The 21,830-nt window shown below is 38.4% G+C and overlaps 1 protein-coding gene across 5 annotated transcripts in view; it reads left to right on the top strand.

Moving 5' to 3' along the window:
- The window catches only part of LOC149027353 (spatacsin carboxy-terminus protein), a 60,885-nt gene that overhangs the window by 6,213 nt on the left and 32,842 nt on the right, over positions 1-21,830 (top strand). For all 5 annotated transcript variants that reach the window (XM_089162018.1, XM_089161997.1, XM_089162022.1 and 2 more), the window contains 10 exons: positions 975-1,050; positions 3,221-3,340; positions 4,645-4,903; positions 4,999-5,484; positions 5,551-5,736; positions 5,851-6,129; positions 6,594-7,238; positions 18,545-18,944; positions 19,065-19,207; positions 19,491-19,661. In XM_089162018.1, coding sequence (XP_089018144.1) covers positions 975-1,050; positions 3,221-3,340; positions 4,645-4,903; positions 4,999-5,484; positions 5,551-5,736; positions 5,851-6,129; positions 6,594-7,238; positions 18,545-18,944; positions 19,065-19,207; positions 19,491-19,661 — 2,765 coding nt within the window. The remainder of the gene's footprint in view (positions 1-974; positions 1,051-3,220; positions 3,341-4,644; positions 4,904-4,998; positions 5,485-5,550; positions 5,737-5,850; positions 6,130-6,593; positions 7,239-18,544; positions 18,945-19,064; positions 19,208-19,490; positions 19,662-21,830) is intronic.

The raw sequence follows: 21,830 nt of genomic DNA, 5'->3' as shown, positions 1-21,830 counted from the left end.
ATTGCCAAAGGCTTCTGCACAAGTAGAGTTCTCTTGGGGGGGGGGGGTGCAATTTTCCTGTGCCATCTTACCCCAGAAACTTTTTCTGAGAGACTGTATGAGGCTTTGACCTCAGGCTACAACTGTGGTCCACCAACCATTGCACCAAAGCCCAGTCCTAGTCTTGAAATTTCTTCTAACAGGCTACAACTGAGGTCCACCAACCATTGCACCAAAGCCCAGCCCTAGTCGTGAAATTTCTTCTATTAATTGAAGAGACGTAATCTGCTCCCTGAAGCCTATTTTCCCTTCTCCTGTGTTAGACTGAAATTCCTCATCTGCTATGATGTTTCTTTATACAGATGTAGTGATTGGGAAGGAAATAACTCTCTCTACACTGAAAACAAGCTGAACACAATACAAACAACTCCAACCTCCTCCTCACTTATGCAATGTTCAAAGCTTGAGCTGTCACGATTCATACTTAATTGTGACCCCTTTTGTTGATGGATTTAGGTCAGCATTTTAAGATGTGCTATCTTTGAGATGGCATTTGTGGAAGGCTCATCTATTTGGCAATACCCCTGCGTAATATCATCATAGAGCACTCCCCTTCCCCTCCTTTTCGTTGGGATTCTTTATTCCAGACATTCGTTTCACTGTTTGGGCCTTGAAGTAATTTCTTCGCATGCATGTAAAATGTTTTTAAAATGCGATTGCATTTCCGGATGAATTCAAGGGGCTAATGTTGCCTTAGTTTGAGATTCATTAGGTTATGCCTTGAATTATAAAAGCTAAAGTTAGATATTTCATCATTGGATTTAAATTTGATATTAATTGAGCTTTAGTTTAGTGACTATCCACAATGAAGAGATGGGCTTGTTGTGAAACTAGCTTCTCTGTCATATTTTGTTGGTTAAAGACAGTTTGGCATCTTTTGTACATTTTCCCCTTGTATGAGTAATGAACCCGGTCTGGTGTTGTATTTGTTTCAGGATGGGATTTGAGAATTTCTCGTTTGCGTCGTCTGCAATTGGCATTGGATTTCTTGAAACCAGATGAGATAGAGCAGTAAGCATCCGTTTAACATGTTACCCTCTTGTCATTGGGTCATGTGAGATTTAAAAGGTCACTTGTGCCTAAACATCATAGAAAATGACTGTCTGTTCTCATGTATGCTATCTGGTTGAAAGTTCTTGCTCATTAAATTCACAAACTTTCTCTGAACACTTATTCTCAGACTCATGGAGCTATGTGCCTCCAAATCAGGAAAGGGGTCATTTTCTTTTTGATATACTCTATTTAGTTGGAAGTTATTGAATGAAAAGGCCAGCAAAATGTGTGGGGGAGGAAATGTTGAGGAAGAAGAAGATAGAGAAGGTAAGGAGAAGAAGATAGAAATGGTGGAATGTTGTGTGTGGAGTGAATCTCCAATACATCAGTGTTACTTCACCAATGAGAAAGTAAGATATTATATACAGGCAAAAACAGCAGTACATAATAAGGCAACTAGTTATATGATTAGTTCCCAAACTACCCTTACATTATATGAACTCTTACCCTATTTTGTGCATCTATTCATGTGTTGGGAAGTGAAAGTGGTCACTGGAGAAGAGGGTAGTACACTGTTGTTGTGCGCAATGTATTGAATGGGATTTAATCATTTAACACTAGTTTGGTAGCAATGGATAGGGCATTGGTTGGTTTTGCATGTTCTTTACTTTGTTGTTGTTTGATTTTTATTTAATTTAGGAACGAATGCTGTTGCTTTTTCTTTCTACTCTGATTACATGTAAAAGGAAATTTGTTAAAAGCGCCAAATGACTAAGATGACAAAGAAAATAACAAAGTTAAAAAGCAGAAACACAAAATTTTACCCTACAGTGCACTTGATTCTCCTCCCAGAGAAAGAAAATTTTGGCAAGGCAAAACCAAGTGCTTGTCAGCCTATGTGCTTGCATATTGGGTCAGGATCTGTATTCTTTCCAAGCTACGCCAATCTTGATCAGTTTTGATCATGTCAATCAACAGATTCTGGGTTACTTTGGTGGATAGGCTGATAGTGATAGATAGTATTGGTTCCAGATAGGCTTATAGTGATAGATAGGATTGGTTCCAGCTGATAAAGATCTAAAAGATGTTATTTTGGTTTGTATTGGCCAGTTTTTGTTACCATGATTTACTGAACTGGCAGTTTTGCCAAGCTTGGGTAAAATCTTTATAATTACATGTCTAAGTTTAGTTTGAAAGGACTTCTGTCACATAAAAAATAAAAATGAAGCACCTCTTTATTGTGTAATGTTAGACCTAAAAGGTAAATATATGCAGCACTGCAGATACAAAGGGAAGAGTTGTCATGGGACCAAGCGATTGAGGCAGGGCCTTAAGTTTGGCATATTTCTTCCATGTGGTTCAAATCTAGTCTAGTCTCCAGAAAATAGTACACTTTTTAAGAATCAAACTTTTGATACTCTATTGAGGTGGGAATTAAAGATTGGGTTACCATTTAGTTAACACACAATGGAATTGGGCAGAAGGGGGAGAATATGCATTTGACTGGAGATGCGGAGGGGATTTTTAAGGCAAGAAAGATTTATTTATTTTCTTGGGCTTTACTTTTTCTTTTCCCTGGAAGAGGGGGGAGGGTGGGAAAACTTCTCCGGAACAGGCATTTGGCTGCATACATCTGACCCTCCCTGGATCTTGCCAAATGCAGTAGCCTGTTGTGCTGGCTACAATTGCTATCTTTTTTATTTTTTACTCAGTTTGATATCTACTCTCTCTCTCTTTTTTTTTTTGGGGGGGGGGGGGTGTTGATTATGTGGGTGCATTAAGCCTTTTCTTTATTGTACTTTTAACATTTATAATTGTGAGGAAGGGATGCTACTTTTAGTTCTTTTGGCGATGTCTCTCCTTTCTTTGAGTACTGGTTGTATTCCTTCTGTTTCTGATTTAAAGGAAGTCCAACAATATGATCCTCAGAAACCACCTAGGATGCTAGAGTTGCCACATATCATGGTTGTCCATGCCCTTCAGTATGCAATTGACATCCCTGATTTTATGCTTTATGATCTCCTATGTTCCTTGCTATATGCTTATAGAGAACTTGAGGGCCATGCTGGTTCTGGCATCTTATATAATTGGATAAGTAGGAAATGTTTGGCTGGGCTATAAATTTATATTATTCTAAACACTAGAATGCTAGAAGTTGATTTTAGCTGATATCATTCTGATGAAACAGATCTTTGGAAATGCTTGTGGATCTTAATCTGGCGGAAGAAGGGGTGTTGAGGCTGGTTTTCACTGCTGTTTATCAAATCTGCAAAGTTGATAGCGATAGTGAGGTTGCTTTTGCATCAAGGTATGACTTCACATTCAGTCTATCTTTATTTTATTTCTTTAGTATCCTTGTGAAGAAAGAACATATTAGTGTTTTTTTTGGGGGGAGGGGATGTTGGTGGGGGTGGTTCAAGAAGCAATCATAGATTCATAATTGTCATGGCCACTTTGTGAGCCAAGGAGTTTTGAGGTGCCAAAAAGGGAAAAAGGCAGTGGTGTTTTTCCATGCAAACCAAGGAAACACTAATAACCGAGGTGCAAGGAATGTGCTTAGGTTTTGCTTGTCTGATGCGTTGACAACTATTTAAGCTTCATGTGGTAGTATAGGGCTTTCACTACCTCTCACATGAAACACATAAGGCTTGTGCTAGAATCCTAAAAAGATATTGGATTAGACCAACGAGGTCCTAACCCTGAAGGTATAGTTACTTCTGTTGTTAAGTAACACATGCGGCAACAACATGCAAGGCTTGGCCGTCCAGAAAATACAGGAATATGTGAACTTTGGTCAAACTGAACCAGGTCATCATTACATGGTGAATCTTATAAAATTTGCAGTGCAAGAATGTTGTGAAGATGAAAAGAAAATTTAAATATATGAAGATTTGACCTTAAATCAATAAAACTGTTTGAAGTTCCAAGTCCTCTTGCAGTACCATTTGCTAGACATTTGTTAAGCACAATGAGGGTAATAAGGATGTCCGTCTTATCTGAAACTTTCAGATATGGTGGTGCCCCCATAAAGGTTGCAATCTACCATAGTTGAACCAAAGGCCACGCGCAAGCCTATGAGGGTAGGTGCGTGGTCCTATTGAACTGATTTAATTTAGTGTAGTTGAAAATTAGCCAATTTTAGAATTTTTGCTAGAAACCAACAAAGCATCCAGTGGTCATGAAATTTTAGAGTTATATGGTACACTGACAAAGCCATTAATCTCAGAATTTCAGTCCAAGCAACAGTCAATACATCCTAGGTACGCTTTCTGTGTATCAGAGTTGTAAACGGTTCCGGAATCTGCGACCTGTACCGGGGAGGCAGGTAAAGGAAGAAGAGAGAGATTGAAGGAGAAGAATACAGAAACAGTGGAAAAATAGGGCTGTGCGATAGAATATATGTTTTACTTTACTAGCCAACACTTTGAGATTTACTCAAAGTAGATTTACAAAAGGAATATAACTCTTACTAGACTGAGGCTGGAGCCTAAAGCCTGAACATGACACTACTTAGAATAGGAAACTGACAACTAAAGACATAAAGTTCGCTTGCTTTCTATGTTCCTTTATTACATGTTTCACATATTTTCCATAATTTGGTTATCTTTGCAGGCTTTTGGCATTGGCCTCCTGCTTTGCAACCAAAATGCTTCGGAAGTATGGGTTAGCACAGATTAAGAAAGAGACCCTTACTTTTCAGGGCATTAAGGATCACAGTACTGGAGCTTACTGGCCAAGTTTACCACATGAAGAAGTAACTGAGATGAGGACTTCAAGAAGAAGCCTTCATGAGATGTCTCACTTGCTGAAGATCATCCGGAATCTGTGGTCTCGACTAAGTGTGCGATGCAGAAGACCAGGACAAGGACCGGTATGGTGTTGAATGATTTTGCTAATCCAGATTATAGAGTACTATTTGGAACTCTTTAGAACATAAGTGATTAAAATGTGTTCTTTCTTTTGCAGTTAGCTCGTGGGGATGCATTTCGTCTGGAGAATACAGATTCAGTCAATGATGGGACTCATCTTCCAATTATTGCAGTAGATGCTATTCCATCGGAGGTTTTGAAGCAAAACGAATTGACTTTTCATAATTCTCATTCTACCTCGGATACTCCTGAGAAGCTGGCTTTGATACCCTTGGAATCCTCAGTGCAAGTAGATTCTGGGAATCTGGATGAATTATCTGTTGTTGTGTCTCAAGGGGAGATGCAACAGAAGAGAATGCTTCCATTGGAAAATCCCAAGGATATGATTGCTCGTTGGGCGGTAGAAAACCTGGACTTGAAATCTGTAGTCAGGGATGCTCTGCAATCTGGTCGTCTCCCTCTAGCAGTTCTTCAGGTACACCTACAGCGTTCAAGAGTTCTGGACACTGATGAAGAGGCTCAGGATACTTTTGCTGAAATCCAAAGAATTGGGAGAGCTATCTCTTATGACCTTTTCTTAAAGGTATTAAATTCTTTTATCTATAATGGGTCTGGTTTTAGTTCTGAACTAATAATCTGTAATAAATAGGGGGAAACTGGACTTGCTGTAGCAACGTTGCAAAGACTCGGAGAGGACATTGATATCTGCCTCAGGCAGTTGTTATATGGTACTGTGAGGAGATCTCTTCGTGTGCAAATTGCAGAGGAGATGAAAAGACATGGATACTTGGGACCCTATGAATGGAATATGTTGGACAGATTTGCTCTTATAGAGGTTCATATCGTCTAATTCTGTGGATACCATATGGTTCTTTCTTCTTATTATTACTTTTCTGTATCTACTCAACTGTTTGTGTTCATTGAGATAATAAAGGTTATTTTTAAACAGAGGCTGTACCCAAACAGTAGTTTCCGGGGAACCTGTATTGGCCGGCAGAATGACAGTTTAACGTCTCCAGAGGGGAAAAAGTTGCAGTTGACATCTTCTAATTCATTCAGTGACTACATCATTCAGTGTGGGGAGATTGATGGAGTCGTGATAGGTTCATGGACAAATACTGATGAGATATCTGATGCCGTGGTACTTGAGGAAGAAAATACTTCTGCTGGATATTGGGCCGCTGCTGCTGTCTGGTCTGATGCCTGGGATCAGAGAACCATTGATCGTGTAAGTCTCTTCTCGTCTGTCATCTTGGCATTCTGTAAATGCTGATTTGGGATTGATTGCTTTGCAGCAACGACTACCAGTAATAACAGGGTTCCTGCCTGCAATTAATAATTGGTTGGGCCTTTTTTTTGATGGGAAACTTGTCTTAATTAACTTTTACAGTGGATCTCCTGAAGATCAGAAAAAGAATGCATGTCTCTTACATATGAATTGGTGATAGTGGGTATTCAATCCTCCTAAAACATGAGAGATTTCCAAGCTCTGTTAGTAACTTTGTTTTAACTCCAGAATCTAATTAACGCCCAAGTAGTTTCTATACTTCAAGTCTAATTTGTGGTACTATTTATGCATCTAAAAGTAATATTACAGGAAGAACTTAATGTACTATATATTTTTCCTGCATGATTAACTTCTTTGGAAACACAGAAGGTTTATGATTTCTATTTTAATTATCTTGCTTGCAGATAATGCTGGATCAGCCGTTTGTAACGGGTGTTCATGTATTATGGGAATCAGAGCTTGAGTATCACATATGTCACAACAACTGGGATGAGATCTCCAGGCTCCTGGACATGATTCCTACATATTTGTTATCAGAAGGAAGTCTCCAAGTGAACCTAGATGGTTTACATTCTGCTGCAACCCTTCGATGCAATGGGGATTTACCTGATTATGAGAAATATATGTATTCAGCTGAAGAATTGGATTCAATATGCATCAGTGTGCCAAACGTTAAAATTTTCAGATTTCCAGCTAGTAATATGTGGTCCATCTGGTTAAAAGTGCTTATAGAGAAAGAGCTTGCCAAGAAATTTATTTTCTTAAAGGAATACTGGGATGGCACAGAAGAGATTATACCACTTCTGGCTCGTGCAGGATTCATTATCAACAGATCAAAAGGTCCTCTACGAAATGAATCCGTTGAGAGTTTATCTGATCTTGGTTTCTCTAGTGAGGGTGAAGTTCATGGAGATACTCTAGAAGCCTTGCATAAACTTTTCATACACCACTGTGTGCAACATGACTTGCCAAACCTTCTAGATCTTTACCTTGATCATCACAAATTGGCTCCGGATAATGATTCTCTTTCTTCACTGCAGGAAGCTGCTGTAAGTTTCTTTGAATTGAATGAATGTTGCTTCTTTCTAAATGAGATATTTCATTTTTTTTGTTTATGTAAATTATTGGGATATGGGACTTTTAGGTCCTAACTTGGTGGGGTCAAGGTGATGTTATAATTGTTATCCCATTTACATGAAGAATTCATAAATAAACATGCACCCAACCTATTTGCCCCACCTATTTGAATCCACTGAAAATCGTTAAAATATAAAATTCCAGAAGGATAAAAACTCAACCCAATTGTTTATATCTAATTTATATTCCATGAGTTATGTTTCAGTCAAAGCTTTTTAGTGTGCAGGAATATTGTTTAAAATCACTTTGAAGAGAAACAAATTTGACATAAACTCAAACATTATTTTGATGCTCTTTTGGTTTTCAGTTATGTTCTATCACGAATTCACTAAGACTTCTATCTTCTTCTTCTTTTTTTCTTTTAATTATTTTTTATGGGATTTATAGGTGGTGTTCTTTTTATGGTTATTCATGATCAATAGCTTAAGTAAATGCTCAAATGATATTTAACATAAGCTAGGGCTAAACCTGTTTGGCTGTTTCAATATAGTTTCAAAAGCCAATATACATTAGCAAACTTGATCAATAGCAAAAGTACCATCTTGGGTGCTCTTTTTATAAAACTATATCATGGATTGGCCTGATTGGGTTTAAAATGTCAAAATGGGCAGCCTAGATAAAATAAAGTTTGTGGACATGAAACCAAGATTTCGAGTTTGCCTGGAAGTCTGGAACTGTGCTAGATTTTGACTCAGTTTGGTTTGATCATACCCTTTATAATTTGGTTTGAAGTCAAACCTAGATGTTAGAAACCTGAAACCTGCAGAACAACATTACAGCAGTATCACAAACCAAGGAAAAATTCTATATGGTGACGAAGTTGTAAATTGCCTTATGTGGATAAAGACATAGGAAGAGGAGTGATGCAGAATCATCATCAATTGCGTTCTTTCTTTGATAGTCTAGGATTCGTCATATATGTGTTTGGTCTTGGATTCTGTTATTTTCTAATTGGTCAACTTGATGGGCCTAAAATGGGGGTAGCAAAAAGGGAAACAGGATTTCCTTCATTGGTTTAGATTGAGTCCCGTTTTAAATCTAATTCCTAATCAGACTAGATTACTTAATAAGTTAAGGATGAATTCTTGTCAGCTCTGGTTTTGACATGCTGATGTGCATCGTTTGGATGGTTGATACTTATGCTAATTCCAAGGTTCACATTTTCCCAACACTTAACCATGGTATTTTTCTCTCCTCCCTCTAACCTACTCTCTCTCCTCTCTCGGCTCTTGTCTCCTCCGCCTCACCCTGTTCTCCTCTGGCAGTTCCAACCTTACCACCGACACCTGTTGAAGCTATTACTCAAGATCAGTAAAAAGAAACAGTACTGATCGGCTTTCTGACTGAGAAAAACTCAATCCAGCTAGGAACAGTACAAACTTTAAAGATATCCAACTACCCGTGAACCAACTTTAACATACCAAAGAAGGAAACCTCAATCAACTCCCAAGGCAATTGAAAATTGTAAACCAAGTTTGACAACTAAGATCTAGCCCTTCGCAAGATTCATCCCAAATAGTCTCTGACCAGTGGAATTAAGTTTAAGAAAACAAGGTGAGAAACTCACCAAATAGCGAGGTCTCCTTGGGAAGAAGGGTTGAATATTCTTCTTCTGTTTTGTTCGGTTCTATTGAGGTAAGATCTGGCGCAATTTGGCTCAGAAAATGTTCTGTTTTCACTTGGAACTCTCTTTTGTGAATCAGAATTTGATATTGTGTCGTAACTTTAGGCAATTAGGCTTCAAAATTCGTTGATTCCATCGATATTTAGCTTGGTTTGGGGGCTGGGACCGGGGAAATCTCTAGTTTTTTAACACAGAGAGAAGTGAAGGTAAACATTGAATGGAAGAAGCATTGGTTCCTAGTAATTGTGAGCTTTATTTGTACATATTTTTTTGAAAATTAAAGATGTAAAAGTTAATTTTTCCCCCTTGTTCACAAAGGAACTATTTGCGGTTTCTTGCAGTTCGTGGCTATGGTAGGGATACTTTGGTTTCAAAAAAATCTCAGTTTGATCACCTAGTGGTGGTGGTCATGGTGAGGCCAGTGCAGCCAGAGTCAAGGAGGGAGAAGGTGGAGGAGACATCAGATGAGAGCCATGAGAGGAGAGAGATAGGTGATGTAAACCAGATCCAGGACCACCTGAAGAGGGGCCAGGTAGTTTACCTGTATCTTGTGGCCCTACCATCAACCTAGGCAATTTCGTCCAAGCATAGGGGTAATTTGATAATTTTTTTATTTTTCAAATGAGTCCACTTGGGGTTTAGTTTTGTTCAGTATGTTTGTGGGACCCTACGTCTACTTCTATTTTTGAGTTTGATTCACTATTTGTTGAGTTATTGAAGAGTCCTTGTTAGGTTGGGATTCCTATGTTGTAAGGGAGTCCCAGAGTTCCTTCTAAAGTCTATAAATAAGCCTCTTTAAATGTAAGAATTCAGTTTATAATTAATAAAATAAAGCTGAGATTGAAGGAGCAAGTATTGAAGAGTTTTGCAGAATTTCGAAATTCCAGCTTCCTTTTTCCATCTCCAAGTAAGTACGAGGACCCCCAGCCCTTATTCTAACCTTTCTCTTCTTCCTCCCTCATCCACAAGTCCTACCCCATCCCCTAACCCTAATTCTGCTCTCAGAGCCCTTCCCTGATGCAAGTCAAATTCTTGGGTTTTGAATAATTGGATTATGCCCCAGAATTGGGCTTATTCCGGGATCCTTTCTATGTGAATCAGCAGTCTTCTAGGGCTGTAGATGCTTGTCATTGAAGACTTCTTGAAGGAATTTGGGTTTCAAGGACAGGGTAATGCCTTAAAAGGGTTGGCTAGGTGTCCTGTAATTAAGATTCCGATGTAGTGTATAGGGTTGGGATAGGTTTTATGAGGTTTCAGGGTTCGGCTGCTGCTGTTCTTGAGTTGTAGAACTGAATATGTAAGTGAGGGTTTAGGGAAGGCTGCTATAGGGGTTCAGTTGGCCTTAGGATGGGGCTGTTGTAAGTGTTTTATAATTTCAGGTTTAAGTAGGATAGGTTTAGATCAGTCCTAGATGGGTTAGGATGTGTTTGAAGAGTCCTAAAGGGCTTGGGATTCTTGAATTGGGCTAGGGTTTGGGTTGAGTGTTAGATAAGGGGTGGGATGCTAATCCTATAAGGGAAAGGCAATTGTAGGTAGGGTTAGAGAGATATAGGAGTTCTAGTTCAATTGAGGTTTAGGGTTTCCTAAGGTTGAAGATGAATTGCAGAAAATTCTGCAGCCTAGTGAATGATGGCTTGATGGAGGACCTAAAATAGGAGTGGGATCTAGGAAGGGTGCAATCCTGAGGGAAAAAGGAGGAAGTGAGAGGATTAGGGGATCTAGGAGTTCTAATGGGGGAGGGATGCTGCTGCTGCTGGCTTGGGGGTGGGGGATGGGGGGCTTTTGGATGAGTTAGGGAAAAGGGGGGGGTGCTAGGGTTGTCTTTTACTTTCTTGGAGTTGAAGGTAGGCTGTTGTTAAGGTTGAACTGCTGCTGGAATTGAAGATTGATTGCTGAAATTGAAAAAGAATGACTGAACTTGAAGAAGAGGAACACTCAAACCCACCGTGGCCCTCCCAAGGAGAACACAACCTTATTTTCCTCCAAACTCTGAATTTTATCCCTTAGTTTTAACTTGAAAATTACATAGATGGGGCCTTATTTATATCCTTCAAATAAGAAATAGAAAAGGACTCTAAATTTGTGAACCAACTATAACTTTAATTGGCTTATCCAAAACTAACTCGACTTCAACTACACTATTCAATTGCTTTGGAAAAAAAACTCTTTAACTAACTCTAGAGGACTGCAATCCAGATTTTAGGAGTAGATATGGAGTCCTAAAAATAAGGAGATTAGAATTGACTCAAATTGTGGGATCCCAAGATCTCGGGGAATCGCACCTAGATTGGGACTCTTAAATAAATGGCAAAATACTAATCAGAAAAATAAAATTAAAATATATCTAAGGTCCTGAAAACAAGTTGGACTCGATGGGGTTAGACCTAAGACACCACAAAATTTGCAAAATTACCAAAATAACCCTAGGTGTAGGTCGAAATTCTTTAGGTTAGTGGTCGGACTGGGCTGTAGGGCACGGACAAGCCCTTTGGGCCACCCCTATGGTGTTCTTGGAAGCTACTTATATCCATGGTTCAAATGTCGGTGAGATCTCACGAGATCTTGTTTTTCTGAGAATGCGAGACAAGATCTCTTACGAGATTTTAGAATTTTCACAAGTCGCTCGAGATCTAGCGGGATCTTGAGTTCTCGCCATGATATGTCAGTTGGACCGAGATCTGGTCCAACCTCACCCTTTTAAGATCCTTATCTCGAACGAGGGAGGTCGAGAAACCTCTCTCGCCACTCTCTCGCTCTGTCTCGCCAAATCTTGCCAGAACTCAATGTTCACCGGATTTCTTGTTGATTTCAACTGGATCTTCAATTGCTACTACTCTTAGCACATCTACAACACCAAAGGAAGATCAATCAAATCCATTTCAAGTAGATCTTCAACCAAGGTGACATTTTCCCCCACAATAGCTATTCATGGGCCCAAGTACAAACTTCAAAGGAAATCTTGAGGCTCAAAGTAATATAAGGCCTTTATAGGTTTGGGGGACCTGCCCCTAGCAACCCCTTCGGGGAGGCCTCCCGGACCAAGGAATCCTAGAAAAAAATTAATTAAGACTCCCTCCCTGGTCTCACAAAGATATCTATGTACTTGTCTAGTCCAGGACAACAAATATCTTTTGGTTTGTGTGTGTGGAAGCAGCTCACCCGCTCACTGGGGAGCAAGACCCTGTGTGCATCGGACTTATGCTATAAACTTATGATTTATATTGAACTTTTGATGGTTGTATTATTGTATTCTCGAGAGTTGAGAATGTGATGTTTTATTGTACTCATATGGATGGAATTTTGTTGCTATTTAAGTTATTTGATGTATCTCATCACTTGCTTTTAATTTATATGTCCTAATGGTTCTATATTTCATGTTTTATAACTTTGCATATTCATTTTGCAACATTTAAAACTCATACTTAGGGTTGTTTTCTCACAAATCTAAGGTCACCAATGTGTTCAAAAGGCCTAAAATAGGCTAAATATCAACTTTGAGCCCCACCTAAAGTCCCCTAAGATGGGCCCTCGAGTTCACTCAAGTTGGTTGGGAAAAAATACATGTTGAGCGAGATCTCTCTTTTTCGGCCTAGCGAGATGGATGTCAAGAGTGAGTTCTTGAACCATGCTTACATCTTTAACCTCCTTACCCCCCAAAAAAATTTTTGCACACCACCCCTTCCCCTTTCTAAGCCCTTGTGGCATCACATAGGAGCCTTCCCCAGCCCTACGACTCCAAGCCTCCCCTTGTTTGCCGTAGGATGGTATTCCGAGCCCTTACTGGTCTCTTTTCTTTCTTCTTCTTCCTCCTCTAGCTTGCAGCAGTTCTGGAATTTCCAGAATCCACAAAATTTCGGAACTGTAGCCACACCCTAACGCTTAGGTTGCCCTAACCCCTAAACCTTTACCCACCCCCCTTCAGGATTTTGAGTCTTCTTCCCATACCCTACCGTCAACCCTTATTTACAGCCCCTCCCTTACCCTCTTCCCTCCCTTATTGTCGGATCCCACATATATCTTTCCTTATAGTGGCAGCTCGCGAGGCAGGAAAAAACTTTTCAAGAAACTATTTTTTCATCTCAATCCAGGTGGTTATTGAACTGGAAGGTAAGTAGTACAACCCAATCTTTAGCTTTTTCAGACAAAGAAAATGGAAAGGCTTGTAACTTGATTTGTTCATCGGTTACACCATGTGGCCTCATTGTAGAGCACACCACATGGAACTCCTAGAGATGTTAATAAGGATCTTTCACCTGCAAGACCACGAAAAGTGGGGAGTAAATGAATCAAACCAGATTTTAATTCAAAAGCAACCTCAATATTTGGATATTCAATGCATAATGGTTGTTGGTTTAAATCTGGCATGGCTAAATCTTTTAAGGTCCTTTCATTAATATTATTAGCATCCATGGTTTCTTCTTCAAGCCCAAATAATCCAATTAAATCAATACTAGAAGATGAAGAAGATGATACTCCCTGAAAATGTTGTTTGGTTTCCTTCCTCAATCTACGGGTTGTTTTCTCAATCTCAGGATCAAATTGAAGTTCACCTATACGAGTGGATCGAGGCATAAAACAAACAACCAAGAGATTAAGGGGAAAAAAAATAAAGCAAAAGGAATAAATCTAGAAGAACCAATCCTTGGCAACGGCGCCAAAATTTGATGGGTTTCAAATCCACCAAAGATAATCCTTCTCTCAAGTCTCAACTGAATTTGTAATAGCAGTGAATAGGGTTGAATCCACAGAGATTGGTGAAGATTTATTTCTTGATAAAAATTGAGGGGTTTTGAATCGAGAAACTAAATAATGAATAAAACATATAAATGGATGCAATAGTTAACAAGAAAATCAAAATAATAAAAACTTTCAATCAAATTTTAATTTTAGTATTGATTCTCTCAATTGATCATTGACTTAAAAACAAAAACTTTAATTTCGGGTAGATTGGTTATGGTCATTGAGGATCAGTCCGCTAACAACCAATCTTTCCCTACTTTATTGATTTCCTTCGGATCCGTCCTTTGAGTTATTCCCTAATTAATAAACATAACCTTCGGATTTGTCCTTTGAATTATGTCTATTAATCGCATAAAAAAATGAAAGACCCAATCCCTAGTGAATAAACCCAGAAAAGCCTTGTTTATTTAAACTAGGACATACATTTTCATAGCAAACTCTCTAGGGCATTGATTACCCATTCGAGGATGCTATTTGTCACTTATATGAGAATAATAAATAATTATTCTAATTGACTAAGTACTATATTAATCATCAAACAACAGGCCTTTTGTCTAAGGATTAATCCAATAATATAATAAACATAGAAAACATATAAATTCCTGAGAATTAAAGAAAACTAATTACCCGGAGTCTCACAATTGGCGAAAATCAAACTTCTATTAATCTTGATCGAAAGATGGAATTAGCTAGACATGGAAAAGAAGAATAAAGAAATGAAAATAGAAAACATTGTGATGTTCTTCCTCAGAACTATGGCTTCTTTTTGTTGTAGCTTGTGATGATAAATCTTTGAAAATGCCTTCCTTCTTACAGAGGATTCCTGCCAATTCTACATCCTTTCCAATTTTGTCATTTCCATTGTTCGCTCTAGCAATGCAATTCTTCCCAATTCAGTTGTTTCCTTTCTTTCTCCTTGCCCATTCAGTTGTTTCCATCTTCCTCTTTGCTAATTTGATTGTTTCCATCTTCCTCCTTGCCAATACAGTAATTTCTAATCTAGTCACTTTCCAATTCAGCTTCTTCCTTAGATGTCCGATCGCAAGAGAGAACGAAATCTTTGCTTGTTGAATTAAAGACATTTCACAAAAATCCTTTTGATTTGGACAAAATCAAATCTCTAGCTTTGGACATAATCAAATCCTCCATCTTAATTTGAGTCTGGTTCTTTATTTGATTTAAAAATGTAGCAATGTGGTTTTAAACCACTCTTTTTATGTATTTGATATCCAAATGCTCTAATATGTCCATATAATATAAATCCAAATAAAACAACCAATTAGTTTTATTAAAATACAAAGGATTTGATATAATATTAATGCAATTAAGTGACCTGTCAACCTTTACCCACCCCCTTCAGGATTTCGAGTCTTCTTCCCATACCCTACCTTCAACCCTTATTTACAGCCCCTCCCTTACCTCAAAAACCATAGTATAATCTAAACTTCATATTCTTTGTGAGAAACCCTAAACCCTAAAATTTCAAATTTCTTATTCTCTTCAACCATTCAGTCAAACGCTAAGCTCTTTTGGAGTTAATGTCACTCAACCCAAGAGACACTTTACCCTAACCCCAACCTTGATCCAAACCCCAAAATCTCAAAACCCTAATTATCATAACCCTGGCCTTTGTATTCCAATATGGAAATAAAATTACAGCAGTGGAACCATGTTGGAATTTCAAAACCCTAGCCAAATCTAGCCCTACCCTCTCCTAACCCTAAAACCTATAAATTCAAGTAAAAAGACCCTCAACCATAGGGTATTTCAGCCCTAGAAAACTGCTATTTTCAGGAAGAGAATCCTGGATTGGACTTAGATCTAGGGCATTATTTCAACAATCAAAACCTAGATTCTGGTTCATATCAACAGGTTAGAGGGATGAGTGTTGTCAAAGTGTCCACCTAGGCGTGTTTAGGCAGCAAAGCAGTTTTTCAACCGCCTTGTTTTGAACCGTTTAATTGACGTGCTATTTTTTCCGCTTTTTTGCCAAAGCACTACCGCTTTGTGGCCTAAATGCTAAAGTAGCTGCTTTTTTGACACTTTGTGCATACTATTGTTTTCTTTTTTTCTTTTTTTTTAAATCAAAATTTATTCTACAAAGCCGTATATAAATTTAATAGCTTAGTCATTTCAGAATTGAGACCCAAATTGCAAAGGAACTCCTAGGCCCAAAGTGACATAGGATCTCCGTGCTCGTTGGCAAGAGAATGTGAAGCATAAGCCATACTCAACATCAAGAATAAATGAATCATTAAATGGACAATGACTTGGAAATCAAAATAGTGAGATCTATTAATTTATCGTGTTGGGCCCTGATGCCCTGTTAGTACATCGTCATTGTTATGATAGTTAATGAGATGAACCTTGTGTTTGTGTTCTTTTTTGGATAATTTTTCATAATTATGATTCTTGAATGCTTTCTTTTTTGGATGAATGTGACTATTGAATGTTTGTTTAGCTTATTATAAGAAGTAGTTGTATTAAAAAGTAATTGCATCGAAAAATTTTTACCCAACTGCTTTGGTCGCCTTATTGCCGCCTAGGCGCCGCTTTGTCGCCTAATCGCCTGTGCGGAGCCCCAATCGCTTTGGTCGCCTTTCCACCTTGGCAACCTCAGGAATGAGAGAAAAATACCATGGTTAAGTGTTAGAAAGTGTGAACCTTTGGATTAGAATCTTTTCAACCATCCAATGATGCACATGAGCATTCCAGAATTGGAGTTGATAAAAATCCAACGAAGGATGGGATTAGGCCTTTCCTTTTTAGCATAGGAGCTTGTTTTAGAACCAGTTTCTAATTCTGAATCCTAATTTGAGTTTGAAACTAAGTGAGCCAATGTGGCTATAAATATGGATGTAATTGCTCAATTGAGCCATGACGATGATGAATCGAGTTTTGAGTTATTAGTTATTGCTACTGGTGAGGTACAGTGACATACTTCTTTCTCTCTCTCTCTCACACACACACGTATGCAATTTCTTCTTCTTCTTGTTAGTTGTTACTTGAATTTCCTACAAGATCAACTCTAGTCAACAATTTAACCTGCTGTTCTTTTCCAAAACTGTATGTTTAATCATTCCCATTCCCAATTCTTCTTCTAACCTTCTAAATTCCCCAACCCTAAGGCATCCTTTGTTTTCAAGATAAAAAGGGGTGGGAAAAATAAACATGTGGGATCCACTTGCATTGGGTGGGGGAACATGAAATGAAAGGATTTTGTGGAAAAGTTGAAAGTATGGGTCCCACTTTTATCATTTCCCTCATTTTCCCACAAAGTCCTATTAAAAATGCAAGACTTTAAAAGAGATGGGGTGAGAAAAGTGGGATGCCACATCACCAGACAAACTTTCTTAGTTTAAGGAAGTTTGTCTGCTCACTTTCTCACCTCATTGAATCAAACAATCCAAATTTTGGGATTTTGTGGAAAAGTTTACTTTTTCCCTCCCCTTTTTTCCCACCCCACTTCAAATTCTTCAAACAAATGGTACATAAATTCCTTATTTCTTTCTATTTTTGTTTTTCTTAAATCCTAGCCATTAAAACATATCTCCGGCCAAACTAACCATTAAAAATCCATAACAAATTCATACCATAGCCCATACCTATCATCCCCTTCTCCTTGCACGTAATTTTTCTATTTTCTTGAATTTCTAGATTTTTCTAGAGACCCAAAATTCAAGGTTAGATCTCCACCACTCTAACCATATAGATCGTCCCAAACTCTAGGAATATAATCCTCCCAACCCTAATGGTGTTCCATCCTAATGTCAGCCCTAACGGATCATGTTATTGTCACCCTATTTCCCCTCCAAAATATAGAAACCCAATGTCTCTCAATCTACCCATCCAAAATCATTTACACTTGAAGAGGTTAAGTAATAAAATATAAATTTCTCTCAAGTCTCATCCTGTTCCCGTAAGTTTTCATCTTATCTCACGGAATTTGTCAAAACTCCCATGGGATGGGCTAAGTATCGTTGATACCCTAAATATGCTTCTATCTTTAACCATCAATATCTGATCAAACAAGCGAAACCCCAGACAAGGAACTAGAGCACAATTATTTGGAACCTTTGGGGAACAACCACCCATACACCCTATAGCCGAAACCATAGTTTTGGACGTGGAATTCAAGTGTAGCTATAGAGATCCTGGAAGCTACAACCGATTTGAGCAAGGCTGCATCAAGGAGAAGGTGAGAGGAGGAAGAAAGCTGGGAGCATTTCAAAAGAATGGGTTGTGGTGAGTTAAGATCTCACTGCAGCTAGTTTTACGGAAAAAAAAGAAAAAGAAAAAAGGATCTTCTAAATAAGTGCTAGATACACATTTACTCTTACAGACTTAAATAATCTCCCATAAAGCAATTTCACATCTCTCTCCTGAATACCCTTATTCTAATAGAGAATAGCATTGTATATTTTAAACATTAAAAGGCTAATAAATAAAATACAAGAATGCACTTGTTTAAGAATAGCCATGCCTAGGTCAAAACCCTGACCAAGGCGCAGAAGGTAATCTTCCCCACCTAGACAAGGGCCATGTTTACCAAAACAAGGTTGCATCATGCCTGGCATCTATCACAGCACACTTTTTTGCCTAATTGACACCTTGATTCATCTTCACTTTTTTTATTCTGGCTTGTTCTGGACTGATGAGGGACTAGGGCTTACTTCATTTCCTTTCTCCCTCCATTCCCAATTAGTGATCTTTGGTAGCATTGGAAGTTGAATATGTTGAATAAATTCTGTTATTTACTATATGTTGGCATATATTTTGAAGATTAAATTATTTCCAGTGCTTCAAAAGCTTTGACTGCTTTGACTGTGTTTGTTCTGCATTGAATCATTCCAGGGGGATTGTCAGTGGGCAAAATGGTTGCTCTTATCTAGGATTAAGGGACGTGAATATGATGCGTCTTTCTCTAATGCCCGATCTATTCTATCAAACAATGTAGTATCTGCTAGGAATCTCAGTGTTCTTGACATCGATGAAATTGTACGTACTGTTGACGACATGGCAGAAGGAGGAGGGGAAATGGCTGCTTTAGCAACCCTTATGTATGCCGCTGCTCCAGTTCAACATTGCCTGAACAGTGGAAGTGTAAATAGACATTGTAGCTCCTCAGCCCAGTGTACATTGGAGAATTTGAGACCTGCTCTACTACACTTTCCCACACTATGGCGAAATCTTGTTGCTGCATGCTTTGGTCAGGATGTAGATGGCAGTTCCTTGGTTCCCAACACAAAAAATGGTTTTACTCTCACTTTTACAGCTTGTTTTTCAGTTTCATTAGCAAGAAATTTTATTTCTGTTTCATTGTTGATTTTTGCATAACTCTTCCCACTTCTCATTATGGTCTTTCGATTTACAGTATTTGGCAGCTCAGCCTTGTTGGACTTTTTGACTTGGCGTGAGAATATGTTTTCTTCTAGTGGACATGATACTTCACTGCTACAAATGCTTCCTTGCTGGTTCTCAAAGGGTATACGAAGATTGATTCAGCTTTTTGTCCAGGTTATTTGGTGCTTCTTCATAGCCTGAATGCAGCTCTGTGTGCGTGTGTGTGTGTGTATGTATGTATTGTGTCTTCATAATCATTCTTGTAGTTTAATCAATGAAGGTCCAGTGTAATCAGGGCAATGAATTGTCTGTTCCATCAAAACATTGGACCAGTTTGAAATTATAGGAAAGCAACCAAATATTTAATACTGAGTATGGGAGTTTAGATTGGACTGCGCCTATCACAATCCAGAGTGGCTGATCCTATCTAGTTTTTCTTTTGTCCTTTAATGTGTAGGGTCCTCTTGGGTGGCAATCATTAACAGGTTTCCCTGCTGGAGAGTCCTTTTTGCATAGAGATGCTGGTTTTTTCATTAATGCACATGGAAGTGCTGAGGCCAGTGCCATTTCCTTGGAAGCAGCTATCCAGAGAAACATTGAAGAGGAGCTCTATGCTTCTTCCCTTGAGGTAAGTTCTGTTTATTTGCATAAACCAAACAGACCTCCTATACCCCACCCCCATGCCCCAAAAAAAAGAAAAAAAACACACGCACACACAAGCACACGCAAAAGAGGGAAAAAAATTCAGATATCGTATAATTATGTGTACGGTATCCTTATTTTAATATTAGAAAATTTTGATGTGTGGATGAGTAGAGAAAAATAGTGTTACTGGGCTTACTTTCGTTCATCAGACTCTTGTTATTTTAGGGAATCAAGTAAAACTGTAGAAGTGCATGTTCTCTACTTGTACCTTATTTTTGAAGGAAAAAGAGGAGATGATCGGCATAGAAGTGCATATTATCTCCATATTATCTTATTTTTTAAATCTAACAGATGTGCTAGCTTTCCCCATTGCGATAGAGCATAAGAGCGAAAAAAGAATGAGGATATTCTTTCAATGTAGATAATATTCTCCTCACTGCAAAAGGAAAAAAAAAAATTGGCCAAAAAATGCTTGGCAAGAGCTGAAAATATGGCAAGCATGTTTATATAGCATATTCCATTCGTTGTTGTTCTTTTCTTTTTTTTTTTTTTTTTTTTTTTTTAAATAAATAAAATACGCTGTACCTCATAAGAGTAAAAGATCTAGAATAGAATATGACAGTTGTTCTTAATACACAACATATTTATAACTCCCCCTCCAGTGGTGCTCATGCAGTTTGGTTGTCCAAAAACAGCCTCAGGTTGACCACCACCATTAGGTGTAGGTCAGGTGTGGGTCCCTTACACCAGCAAGCTAAAATGGTGGGTCTAAGTTTAGGATCTTTAATTAGCCTATGACTCTTATTTAGTTCTTAACTGAAGTTGTTATTCCCTTAGGAAAGCTGAAGTTACTGTTCACATAAACATTAGCCGTGAATAGTAACTCTAGTCCTGAGTCCTAGATTCTATTTTAGTCCTAGTTCAAGTCTAAGTCTTATGTCAGCTAATGTGGCTATATATATTGATGTAATACCTCAGTTGAGCTCACGATCTGGTTAATTAAAATTTATTTAGAGCATTGTTGCTTAAGTTGAAAGAGTTAGTGTTTCTAATTCCCTCTCTGTCTCCTATGGTTCCCCTAAGCTGTTGCTTTTGATCTCCATCGAACCAGGTTCAGAATTGTTGGAAATTCTACAAGTTCAACAATTAGTTCAAGCACCCCACAGGCTGTTCTTCAATAACGATGAGTTATTTTCTTCGAGTCCTCTAAATCCCAATCCTCAATCAACCTTCTTCTGCTCTATTTTCGTTTTCCTTAATACCTAGCCATTAAAACCTATTTCCATCCCAAATGAACCACTAGAATTCATTATAAATCCATCCCATGGCCTATCCCTGTTTTCTTCTTCTTCCAATCAAGAGTATACTTAAAAATTACCATCTAAAATCCAAAGTTATAACCCCCTGTGGAATTCTTTTTCTTCCCAAGAAACCAAACTTCCAACTTAGATCTACACCAATTTAACTATTAGATCTGTCCCAAAATTTAGGGACATTGTCCCCCAACCTAGTGACCTTGGATCCCAATTTCAGCCCTAATGGACCAACCGAACCCTAGATATGTCCATTATTGTTGTTTTCACCCTATTTTCTTCCAAAATCAAGAAACCTAATATCTCTCAATCCACCCATCCAAAATCATTGACATTTGAAGAGATTATCAGAAACCAGTAGGCAACTACCACACATACACCTAACCCAAACCCTAGCTTTGGGCCTAGAATTTGAGTCCAGCCCTAGAGATCCTTGAAACAACAACAACAATAAGCCTTGTCCCAACTAAATGGGGTCGGCTACATGGATTCTTGCCCTCCAATCAGTTCTGTTCAAGGCCATGCTAGATACAAGGCCTAAGCTATACATATCCTTTCTCACCACTTCTCCTAAGGTTATCTTAGGTCTACCCCTAGCTCTTCTAATACCTTCAATATGGATTATATCACTTCTCCGAACAGGAGCATTTGTAGGTCTCCGTTGAACGTGGCCGTGCCACCTCAAACGACTTTCTTTAAGCTTATCACTTATGGGAGCAACTCCCAGACCAACTCTAATATGATCGTTTCTTATCTTATCCATCCTAGTTTTGCCACTCATCCATCTTAGCATCCTCATTTCTTCTACACTAAGTTTATCAATATGATTCTTTTTAACA

This window comes from Hakea prostrata, chromosome 1 (genome assembly GCF_041222555.1).
Source record: "Hakea prostrata isolate BN-2017 chromosome 1, UWA_Hpros_2, whole genome shotgun sequence".
NCBI lineage: Eukaryota > Viridiplantae > Streptophyta > Magnoliopsida > Proteales > Proteaceae > Hakea > Hakea prostrata.
Note: the sequence above shows the minus strand (reverse complement) of the source record. Positions and strands in the feature narration are given on the sequence as shown.